General features: G+C 46.0%; 1 protein-coding gene across 1 annotated transcript in view; it reads left to right on the forward strand.

The window, feature by feature from the left end:
- LOC135391841 (caskin-2-like) overlaps positions 1-12,296 on the forward strand; it is a 218,423-nt gene that overhangs the window by 141,644 nt on the left and 64,483 nt on the right. Inside the window, exon 11 of the mRNA XM_064622348.1 lies at positions 11,308-11,532. Coding sequence (XP_064478418.1) covers positions 11,308-11,532 — 225 coding nt within the window. The remainder of the gene's footprint in view (positions 1-11,307; positions 11,533-12,296) is intronic.

Genomic DNA, 12,296 nt, shown 5'->3' on the forward strand with positions numbered 1-12,296 from the left:
CATCGAAAACCAGTGAATTGGAGTGGTTAAATACTGATGTCGTGTTTTTGAACACGGCATATCATCTTAAGAAGCAATCTAGCATTCTCGTTGATTTTCCTCCTGCTTGACCAACATAATGCTCAGGTTTCCCTTCAAATCCGCGTACGCGGTGGAGGGAGGCAAAGGGGAGCCGGTCCTTCATAGTGTGGAGAAGGGCCCCTTGATAACGTGGTCCGCCCCCGGGTGGCCGTGTCCTGGAATGTCCTTGTCCGTGTCCTTGTCATCGGGGCAGCATCCTTTGCGGTGCTGTTCCCGGGATGATTTTTTCCCTAAAATCCTGCTTGATGACAATACATGAGGACGTGAATTTCGAGATCGGGGAAGGCTGTTCTCACATGACGTCAAGCGAACCCGTTTTGCCTCGATGGTGGTGGTGACTTTTTCGGCGCAGCTGCCGGGCTTATCTAGCATTTGCTCGAAAACGAAGCCTTTGAATAGTGTTTTGAAATCCGGACTCGTCCGTACCCTTCTTTTATCCCGAAGGCGCTTCGTCATTGTCGTTCTCACATTTTTTTAAAATGAAAACTATGGTTGTCGCATCGAAAAATAGCGCAGTTTGTCATCTTGCAATGCCGCTAGCACGAAAAGTGACCACCAGTGGGAGGAGCTTCCGAGCACGCACGTCACTGTCACGTCACAATGTGACGTAGGTGAAAGCACCCTATACAAACGGTCCGCGTGACGTCACTCGCGTCAGGAGGATTTCTCCCCGCTCCGGTCCCTAGTGTGAGCCCATCCTAATGTAGTGGTTAGCGCACTTGACTAGCAATGGCAGTGCGCGTCGTTCGGTTTCTGCAACTGTTTGGCTTTTTCTACGACTGGCTTATTTCAGTCTGTCAAATCAAGTGCCCTTTCAAAAAGTTCGAGGTGCGGTCTCCAGGTTATAAGTGAAGATGGCAGCAGATGCGCACGCACTGGAAGAACTTGCAGTCCAGACGCGGCAATATATCAAGAAACCAGTGGACTGGACGTTTTCAGCAGTGCGTCGAACAGAAACGTTTTTTGGTTTGTTTCGGGTTCGGGTTCGACCATAAAGGTTCGGTTTCGGTTCCGCTCAGGAGTTCGCATATATCGGGTCGACTAAGCGGTTCAGAGGCTGTAAACCGGTTCCAGGTTCTGATATGCTACAAAATTATTGGTAGCCACTAAAATGATACAAGATCTCTCAGTTACGTTTTTTATGGATTTATTTCTGTTTTTCGACCAACAGGACCCCCTTTCATCCCTTCCTCGACCAACGTGCCGCCAATCTAGGCAGGCAGACCGCTCGGATCCCCACATCACCCCCCCACCACACACCAACACGAACCGAACCGGTATCCCGAACCGGTAACCGAAGTTTATATATCGGTTCGGTTCCGGTTCAGCTGCACGATGGCGCTATTAATTACGGTTCAGTTCCGGTTCAGTTCCAGCTAAAAATTGCGGTTAATTTCGGTTTCTGTTCGGTTCGACGCTCTGGTTTTCGGACACATGTCGGCACAGTTCCCTTAGAAGTCGGCCCAGGACGCACATTCCCCCAAGGCGTCAGTCGTGACGTTGCCCACCTCTGTGAGGCCGACAACGGCGAACCCTTTCACCACCACCACCACTACGTGGACTGGACCAAGCTGTTATGACGTTCGGTGACCGGAGGAAGTGCACTATACTATCAAACATGACGCCGCAAGGCGCCACTTTCGCGCCATACCCGGTGCGCATTCGTGCAAACGGAGATACATCATCGCCATCGTTCGAAGTGCTCCTTGGGTACCATAGTGCTTCAGTCACGTAAATGTAAACGTAACCGTGGCTTATGCTTCTATTCAACTGCTCGAATTTTTACGATGCTCGTCGGCGACATTCCCTTACTCACATTCTGTCCACCGTCGTCCTTCGTGGAATTTCGTCACCCAACATTACTTCCTTTGAGATGATGCCCTTGAGAGTGATTTAGAAGTGAAAGTCAGCCGGGTCACGATTTTGGCTTCGTACAAAAAAGGGGAGCGTGAAGCCTCAACACGCAAGGTCACGCGAGAGGATGCTTCTCTTCGTACGTCACCATCTACCTGCCGCTCCTTTCATAGTATACATTAGTAATGTCTCCCCTACACTCTGCGGAGGAATAATACAACCCGGACAAAACTCGTTCTCTCCTCAACGGTTTCTTCCTCTGGGTGACGTATGCGCGTGGATTTTCGTGGGCCTTGCTCGCTTTCGGCGAATTGCTCGCAAGTTTCTGGCGCCGTCACTAGCTCTTGCAGAGGAACGTATGTATCAGTAATGAAGGCGGGAGAAGGCTTTAGGGTATTGCAGAGACGTTTCTCTCTCTCTCTCTCTCTCTCTCTTGGAGATTCAAGAGACCGAGAAGAGGATATTTAGTAGAATTATACTCAGGGACAACTCAAGAGCTGCAGACACAGCGGTGTATATTTCCGCCAGCGAAGAATGTAGCCCGCACATTGAGACCGATGCATATGAGAAGGTGGCGCTCACCATGCAGACATGGGATGACGATCCACATGCGTGTTTGCTTGGCCCCTGAAATGTGGTACAGTTATCAGCGAAGTCGGCATAGCACGCGAGATTCCCCCGAGCAACATACCATCAAATCGGTAGGCAGACGTACCGCCCAGGCCGCTAGCCGACAAGCCAAAGCATAACCTAATCTAACCTGGCTGCACACCTACCTATACCTGACACCTTACCGTGATCTTCAGCTTCCTCTAAACAGTGCAGTCCTTCTGTGATATCTGAAGATTCCGTGTTATTTTTCTGTTTTTTTTTCGGCGGACTTCTCATACGGTGTCGGCAGAGTTCCCCGTGAAGTCGGCCCAGGTCGCATACTGACTAGGGATGGAACGACATCGATATTCTTATCGATATTATCTTCTTATTTTTTGCCTGCGATGTTATCGTGCGATGTGATATAGTGCTAAAGAATAAAATTCTTTCCCGGAACAGCACCGCAAGTGGTACTGCCCCGTCGACCTTTTTATCGCCGTACCAGTCAAAGACACGGCCCACCCAATGGCGGACCGCGTTATCAAGGGGTCCTTCTCCATCAGACATGTACAAGATACTCAAAAATGTATTTAAGATAAGATAACAAATACTAACGTTAGAATGTAATTAAGATAGAGTATAAATACATGAAAATTAAAGTAATTAAGATAGAGTACCAAATACTTTGAAATACAATTAAGTTACTATTTATCCTTGAACGCAAAAAGTTACCGGTCACTGGTCAATGCGGCAAGTCGCCGCTATGTCACATGAATCACCTAAACCGTGCGCACTACGCTAGCCGCCGCTGTGTGATGGGAGTCATCTAAACGCAAGTCCCAAAACGATGACAAAAAGATACCACATAACTCCACTAAATATATGCGACCCAGAACGAAGCAAACTTCTAGCAGGTCCCTGCTCGGCGAGGTCAGAATTCGGCGTTACCGAGTCAGGGCACACATAATAGAACCCTAACTTGCCACGGATTAGTACACACGCGGCAAGATCTCTAAATGGAGACTTCCAAGAAGGACCAATGTCCGGGCCCAGAGTCACTATCCGAGTCAAGTCCCAGGGACTCAGGAAATTTCCACTGAACAAGCGAGATAATGGACAGACGAGACACAGAAAGTGTGAGAGGGAGATCCAAAATATGTAATTATAGTATTGAGTAGAAAATACCATAAAATGTATTTTAAATAGAGTACAAATACACAAAACAAAAAGTATTGAGTAGAGTACCAAAATACCGCAAATTGTATTTAAAATACAGTATTTTAAATACAATACTCCAAATACGTACAAATCTCTCCATATATGAAGGACCGGCTCCCTTTCGCCTCCCTCCATCGCCAACTGTAGGATGGGACAAGCGTTAGCTTGCCCAGAAAAGAAAAGACCTTCCCGGAACAGCACCGCTAGCAGTACTTATTACTACAGATTATTTATGTATTACTACAGTATGTGTTGTATTACCAACTGTAGGATGGGACAAGCATGTGTTATGTACTACAGATGTGTATTGTCATCAAGCAAGATAACTACCTATGGAGGTAGCCTCTTTTTTTTTTGTATTGTTGACTCTATGAGATGAGCCACAGAAGATTGTGTACTCATCTTCCTAAGCTTTCCCTAACCATTTATCCCGCTTGCCTCTTTTCCACAAACTCTATCTTACATACCAGATAACTACTACAGATTACTACTACCAGATTATTACTACATCGTCAGCTCACGCACAGCCTCCTAACACGTCTATTGCATTTTGTTGCATTACTGTTTTGCCTGTGTGCGTTGACTCCGTGCCTCGTGAGTTCACTCACGCTACTCTCGGCGCCTATATAGATGTCACCCCTCTATGGAGCTCACCAGCTTCAAAAATGCGAAACTGCAGCCACGATGGAGGTTCGGCGACGTTTCGCTTCGGTTTTCGTTCGCAGCCGTACGCTATTTAGATGGCTATTAAACGGGTACGAAAGTGCAAGTACTTCTTCTCGCATAATAAAACATGCCGTTACCTTGGCACCAACATAGAAAGATCGATATTCACCCGTTGCGTCCTTCGTCATTTGTGAGCGAAGGAACGCACAGTTTACGCCAAGAAGCACAGCAATGCTGGGCGGCCTAAAATGCTTTGCCCAATCATCGCGGGGTCTTCTTTGAGGAGACCAATGACAGGCCGTTCCGCACTGTCGCGCTTCTTGAGAAGGAGAGGGTTTTGCGGTTTCGTTTGATCATCAGTCATGAACGACGCGACTGATGAATCCCGTTCCCTTTGTGTTCTCGTCGAGGTAACGTCATCTTTCAATCAGCGAGGAGCAGTATTTGCACTTTCGTACCATTTTAATGCTAAAAGCATGAAAATTCCCGGGATGTGGTACAAATAATACTCACACGGCACGAGAACCTATATCTATATTTAAAAAAAGAAGAAAAAAAAACTAAGGGAGAGCATAAAGTCTCGTGCTAAGGGTAAGGGGAATGTAGGGAAGCCGAAATACAACGCAAGGTTCTTGTTCCTCCAAGTAAGAGGTCCAAATTTCCGAAAATTTTGAACTGCTGAAAAAAAAAAAAAAAAGGTTTCTTTCACGTTTTTTTTTTGTTGAAAAAAAAGAGAAAAGAAACACACGCAAACTAAATCTGCACTCTAGTACGACTTGGATTGATTAGCGACTATTACAGGACAAATCATAGCATGACATAAATAACGGGATATTATTTGTTTAGCACACAAATACGAAATGTGACACGTTTATGTCTACGTAACCATTAGCGCAAGGCTTGACTAGAACTAGGAAACCCATAAAGTATAGTTTTGGAGAGATGTAGGTAATTACCGGTAACTGACTTACTGCCCCCCCCCGTCCCCGACTCCTTTCTGCCGTACTCTCTCCATCTGTTCACCTCTGTACGCCGCTCATAACCACAGTTGCTTCGAGGCGCTCACACGGAATTAAAGAACGATGACTTACTGGAATGGAAAAACGGTGTTCTCAGACTTTGTTTTGAGGAAAATTTTAAAAAGTACATGGAGATAACCTAACTTTTCATTGTTCAGTAAGACTATTAAACTATACTATTACTAAGACTCATCAGCGTAAGATCGTTCACCATATAAACAAGAAATGAAATGTCTTTTATTTGGTGTTTTGGCGGCGTCTACGGCTTTTGCCAGATCCGCATACATTTTGTTCTTGGGATTGGAAATTTGGGGTATTTTTTCCGACGACAAGAAAAAGAAAGAAAGAAAAAAAAATGGAAAAAACGGTTTTTGTATGCATAATGTTGTTGTGGTTGTTTTCGAAGCATCGCATCTCTACCTCCAACCTGTATTGTACGGATCTTTCATGAACTCACCGGGTCCGTGAGAATTCTTTACACGGTAACGCGTTTCGTTTTGAGGGTTCACCTCTTTTTCTTTTTTTGCTTTTTCGTCTCAGCATTGCGTGTGATCATTTCGGAGCTCTCGCGAGGCGATACACGCTAGATTATATGTTGAATTACGATTACTCGCTGAAATCAGCGTGTTTCCATATTGGGTATACGAAAGAGCAGGCTTGCCGAATTTCCATCCGAGAGCGCGAATTGGCTATGTGCGAAAGCAATTACCGAGGCTAGCCGTGGGTGAACGGTACTTCCGACATTTCTCTCCTTAGAGCGTGCTTTTTCTTTCTTTTTTTTTTTCCTTTTCTTACCGTTCCTTTGACTTCGCTGCCATCTTCCAAAGTCCATCACGAGACTACTCATGATCACGTTCGCCGAAAGAGGGAGAGAAGCAGATCTGCCTGTAATAGTTACGTTAAAAAAATGACAATGAGAATCTCTAGAAAAATATCTATAAACTGGGAAGCTTCGGATTCTCCAACAGTCGGTGATGTCATCGAGTGTTGACGACTCTCTCCTAGGAACTGAGCGAACGTCTCCGCTCTTCACCCAAAGTTGGAAGTCTGCCAGCAGTTGGGGTGAGGAGAGGGAAATCGACTGTGTTGCCAGACGCATCGCAGATTGCCCACCATATGGCGTCATGCTTCTAGAAATTGATTTTATTGTACTCGATACAATAGAGATATAACATTTTCGGATGATGAGGCACGTTGATTGCACAGAAATAGACTCGGTTGGATTTCGAAGACACCAGGCACTTTACGACACGCGATTGCACTTTAAATTCTTTAAAAAATGCGCTCGTTAGGGGGGGGGGGGGGTTCAGCGTCGTGTTGTCTGCGCCCTCCTTGTCTATATTCCCTAGCGCTGGATTGGATTGGATCAGTTGGAAATGCGTGGTCTACCGTATACGACACGTTGCGATTTGTTTCGGAATGACTCTTGCATTTTGGAGCACAGCGGGAATAACCTGTGGCTACAGAATGTAGGTTTTGCGAAACAGAACTTTACTGACACTAACACTGCGGACACTCTGTCTCCGACACAGCGGAACGGATAGTATTGGATTTCATTGACTATAGCCATTGCCATGGCCCTGCAGCCTATACCCTTGTTACTCCATTCTACGGCGTTTACGGTAGGGTGCCTGAACCAACGCCACCTATAGATATACAGAAGGCCTGCTTATTGCCTCCTTTCCTTCCTTCGCTACGTGGACATATAAAGTCAGAATTCGTCTGCTACTCCTGCGATTCGCTGTTCTGCGAACTCAAGAACCCGCAAATGATTGCACCTGACTTGAATCTGTACTTGAATCTGTAGGCAAAAAGTGCAACACGCTTTTGAGAAAGATATGGAACTGCTCTGCGCTTTATTTTAAGCTTTTCCCATTTAGTACGCGGGGACGTTCAATCGCTACTCACAGATGACGGTGGTTCGTCTCCGTGGCTACGACCACTGAAAGCACGTTTGTGATTGGATACTGCCGTTGAAAACCCGATCCTGATTGGGTGACTCTTAGTTGTTACGTCACGTCGACGAGTGAGCAGGCTTTCTCTATCTAGGTGGTGTTGATTCAACTACCTCAAGAACAACAACTTTATTCAATGATTATGGTTGGTGAGTTTCGTCACTAGGGGCGATACTCTACCCCATTGCTGGCGGTAATGTGATGAAGTGGAACAATGAGTCACCTCACGGTGAGGAACGAAGTCCTATCCGGTGTCCAAAAACTTTGTGGATAAAAATGAAAAAATACGGTGTCAAAAAAAAAAAAAGTGACTTGAGGACAGAGCGTTGGTAGGCTGGATTGGACCATGGACCAGTTAATTTTGACATAGTGAGAGGTGAGTCCAGCTGACTTAGAGATCCCTCTATAAAGGGTGAAAACGACCGTGTCGTCTGCTACGAATTTCCGCCATCTGGAAGCCCACGCGCAGCTCTCGTTGCGCCGACAAAGGTGTAGCTGCACACCTCACCCTCATGAAACAAGCCTGCGCATGGGGAGTTTTATCAATTTTCTATAGAGTTCGCTTTCGAAATGAGTAAATTGCAGATCAATTTGCTCAGTAAATGAGCAAATTGAAAAGAAAAAAATAAATTGCAGGGAGGGGGTGGTTTGGAAAAGACGTTGAAATTTGAACACGGCATTCACGCATAGTGAGCGTGGCCTTCAAAATGGCGGCGTTCGCTTCTGCAAAGGATAACTCCACCCTACACAGAGGGCGCTAGTATTCAGGCCCCATAGTTTACGGTGTTTGTGAGCGCTACTGTCAAGAAAATTTAAATATCGTTTTCTCGGTCATTACAAAGTATTATCCTGATTCCGAACCTCAGAAGGCAGTAGAGTTCTGTATCGCAAACGAAACCGCGTTATTCGGAGTGGAATCTGTAGCAAAGAATTGATGACGGAGTTTCCCTTTAACTTATCGTGTCAAAAATAACGATTGTCTGAAAACATGCTCACTTCAACGTGCCATTCCCCCAACTGTATCGTCTGAGCAGAAAATTCTTTTCTGCTCCGTTGATGACGGAGAAAACGTCATGCTTCGTTTTGCACAACCATTAGAAGCACACAAGAAAGAAGTAATGGTCAACCTTGATAACAATAATGATCGGCTGCAGAAAGTTGCCTTCGTGCAGTTTCTACCGACTTTTAGTATAAGTGAACGTTGCAAACTTTCGCCGAAGGTCGTAGGCGTTGTTTTTGTACTTCCGTTCGATTCGCGGACTAAAGAAACTTTCTGCTTGTCGGAGGTGGAAACTCTTTGAAACCTCGGTAATAAATGATCGGTTAAGTTTCCGCCCTTTCACGTCTGCTGCTCGAAAGAAAGAAAGGCCTTCTTTTTTCCGACCGGAAGATGGAATGGGTTCTCTCCGGACTCAACAGGGATTTAAACGCAATCTTTATAGTGTATATATATATGTTTTTTTTTTGTTTTTTTTTTTCGAAGGACGGCGAGATTTTTAGGTAGCGCGGCATCTGTCAAGAATGGCTTCGCATGCCGAGCGTCGCGTGCGTATACTCCATGCCGATAAAGTTTTGTTGTTCGTTTTATGCCCGGGTTTGGGATGCCCAAAGACCCAAACTAAAGGTGAGGGGTCTTTCGTTTGAAAAACGAAGAAGTGCGGCGTGAACTATAGTGCAAAAATTTCTCTTCGCAGAATGAAAGGTGACCACCGACGCAACGGGTGAATGCAGTCCGTTTTGCATTGCTGTCTTGGAAACGGCGTCTTTTCCGCGAATTGAAATCTTCGCGCCTTAGTACACACAAAAATAAATAAAAATAGATAAAAGATTATAAAAATAAAAAATAAAAATAAAAACTAAGCAAATTTCCGGTTCGGTTCCGGCTCTGCTTTGCCCTTGTTCTGACGTCATTGTTGTTGACGCAGCTCATATAGTATTCAGCCAATGAGGAAAGGGGGGGAGGAGTGTCCGCGACATGATCCGCCAGCACATGCCGAATTTCAACGATTCCGAAGCACATACCGCGCACGTAGCAGGCATTTATAACGGTGGTGGAGGATGGTAGCGAAAGGGCTCGTCTTTTCGTGACGTCACGGGAGGCAGACGCCAGGTTTCCAAAAATGCGATACGTTCGCAGAAAAGGAAGAAATCTCGAAAGGTCGAGCTTCTCCTCGCAAGTCGATTTCCTACAAAGCATTATCTATTAATTCCATTAATGTATCTGCTCCATTGCCATCATTTCCGCATTGAAGGGCTACTCAGGCCCAAGAGAATAAAAAAAAAAAAAAACTTTTAGTCTAAACGAACATTCCTCAAAACGTTCGATATTCGAAGTACAAATATTGTCAACGCATGTCGTGGCTTCCTATTGCTTGTAAGAAACGGCAAGTTTCCGTTTCGCGACGAGTGAGTGACGCCATCATTCATCGCAACGATCGTCTCCTGGCAACTTGCCGTGTGTATGCCGCCCGCGTTCGCAGATAAAATTTGCGAGTACAACGCGAGACATTTCAGTGGAACAGATTAAGAGATGATGACATCGCGCTCAGAAACCAGAATGAAGTGACGCGAGCATTTGCACGGAAGAACCGAGTTCACGTCGGGAAACTAACGGAACTATACATGGCGTGACGACATAAAGTTCAAGTTACGACCAAAGCGTCGCGACGACGTCAACGTAACGAGCGTCTCGAGGGTCCAGTGTTAACGTAGCGCGGACGTGTCTATATGTCACAGACACTCTCTCCCGTTACAGCGGCGAAAATGTGTCTCATATTGTGCAAAGGAACGTGAAATGGGATGACACAATGCGTCACCAAATATTGCGTATGCTTCTGCGGTGTAGATGAGTTCTCAGTTAGCTGAGCCCGAGCACGAAGTTGCGTGACTCGTATGTGAACGGGGTTGTGACATATTGCGGCAGACTTTTCAGACGGATGTTGGCAGTTTCCAGTCGATGTTTCAACGTCATGTGTCATTTCAGCGCGTCATGTTCCAACTGTTATTTTGGGCCCCAAGTTCCTTCCTGCGAACCTTGACCACTCGGGACTTAACTATAGCTTCTTCTGCTTCCTGGAGTAGCCATGCAGTCCCGAGTGGCTTGGGACTAACATCACTTTTCTTTTTCCTTTTACAAATCAGTCAGTTAATGCTTCGTCTTTCTTTCTGTTTTTACTTGCAACTTGGTATTCTTTCGGCGTATATTACTTCTGCGCACACTTTGGAAGTAATTCGAGAAAATGAACGTGGAAATAATGAATGGATGAATGAATTTATCGTGCCCAAGAACGGCAGCAAGAGCCTTGGTGTTGGCGCACTATCAAATTACAGTAATGTACAAGCTATATACAGTGAACCCTCGTTAATGTGACCATGGTCGTTCCTGAAAATTTTGGTCATAATGCGGAATTATCATATTAAGGGGGGATTTGCAGAGGTTTCACTGCATTGTTCCCCAGGAGTATGGTCGTAAAGCGCGTATGTCAGATTATCGGGGGTCATATTAACGACGGTTCACTGTATATATATATATAGCAACACACGTTAATGGTATAAAGGAAATGGTAGAAAGGCAGTAATCTGAGGCACTAGGAGGTTAAAAGAACAGACATATAGATGATAAACATATGAGGGACAAAATAACAAAATGATAGGGAAGAGGCTCCAAAAGTGCAATATTTCAGGGAATATTTGGAAGAGTACAGTGAAGAAGAGAAAATAAAGCACTCCCCTTCTACTCGTGGTTTTAAAATAAAATAAAATGTGTCGTCGCATCACGTGACACTTTACGTGATGTATCCTCGCATTAGCCACTGTTTCGCGAAGATGCGAGGGCGACTTTCGCGCTATTCCATTGTGCCCGAAGTAGTATATGTGATAGAATCCCCCGCTTAATGTATATGTCTTCCCTCCGATCTTTGCAGTGGGCGGCCTCCAGCGTAATGGCACCCTCCGTTCGAGTACGATCAAGAAGGTTCCGCCGCCCGTGGTGCCGGGCGCCGGGATTAACCCGAGGCATTCTTCTTCATCGTCGGGTTCTTCGTCGACGTCATCGTCCGGGTACGGCTCTCAGCCGGACAGGGCACCATGCAACGGAACACATCACGACGATGGATCGCGGGAACCACCGCCCCCGTCTCCGGGACTCGGTACGTGAAATGTTTACGGATACAGCATGCTCACTGAGGAAAGAGAAGGTTGATCGTCTCTGTTAGAACGGCTTGGTCTCATTGGCTAAACTGGAGTGCCATTTCGTGACGTAGGAAGTAACCATCGCTGTCGTGCCATCCATTTCGATGCCAATACACTCTCGCTGTCGTGCCTGGAATACCAGTGGAAGGGATAATTTAAGATGGCACTACAGCCTAAATGTCGTCTCTTGAAAATTGTACCTAAGTACACCATTGCGGTCTACGTTGTCCTAGCTTGTATCCCACCAAAATATTATTGTTCTGCGTGATGCGGAAGCACCAGAAAATTAATTTCCGCCTATTATTTGTGTGACGTCATAGCGCGAGCAGTCTGCCATCCGTCTGGCGACATTGTATTGCCGTCTCCTCACCGCACCTGTTGGCAGTCTTCCAACTGTAGCCAGAGAGCGGGGAAGGGAAAGGCCAGCGGGTTGTTGCTAGGAGACAGACGCCAGGTGACGTCACCTGCCCTTGGAGACTTCGAAACTAGTTTTTCGGGTTCTTTCAAAAATTTGTGGAAGCGCGCGTAACGCCGTCCTGTAACTAATTAATGTCGGCCAATTTCCTCGTGAAGTCTGCCCAGAACGCGTACTACCACCCCCTTCCTGCTGTCCTCTCTCCATCTGTCCACGTCTGTGCGCCGCTCATAGCCACAGTTGCTTCGCGGCGCTAACACTGTATCAAAAAGAATCACGTTCCTTTTGTGTGTGTGTCGAAGTAAC

This window comes from Ornithodoros turicata, chromosome 4 (assembly GCF_037126465.1).
Source record: "Ornithodoros turicata isolate Travis chromosome 4, ASM3712646v1, whole genome shotgun sequence".
NCBI lineage: Eukaryota > Metazoa > Arthropoda > Arachnida > Ixodida > Argasidae > Ornithodoros > Ornithodoros turicata.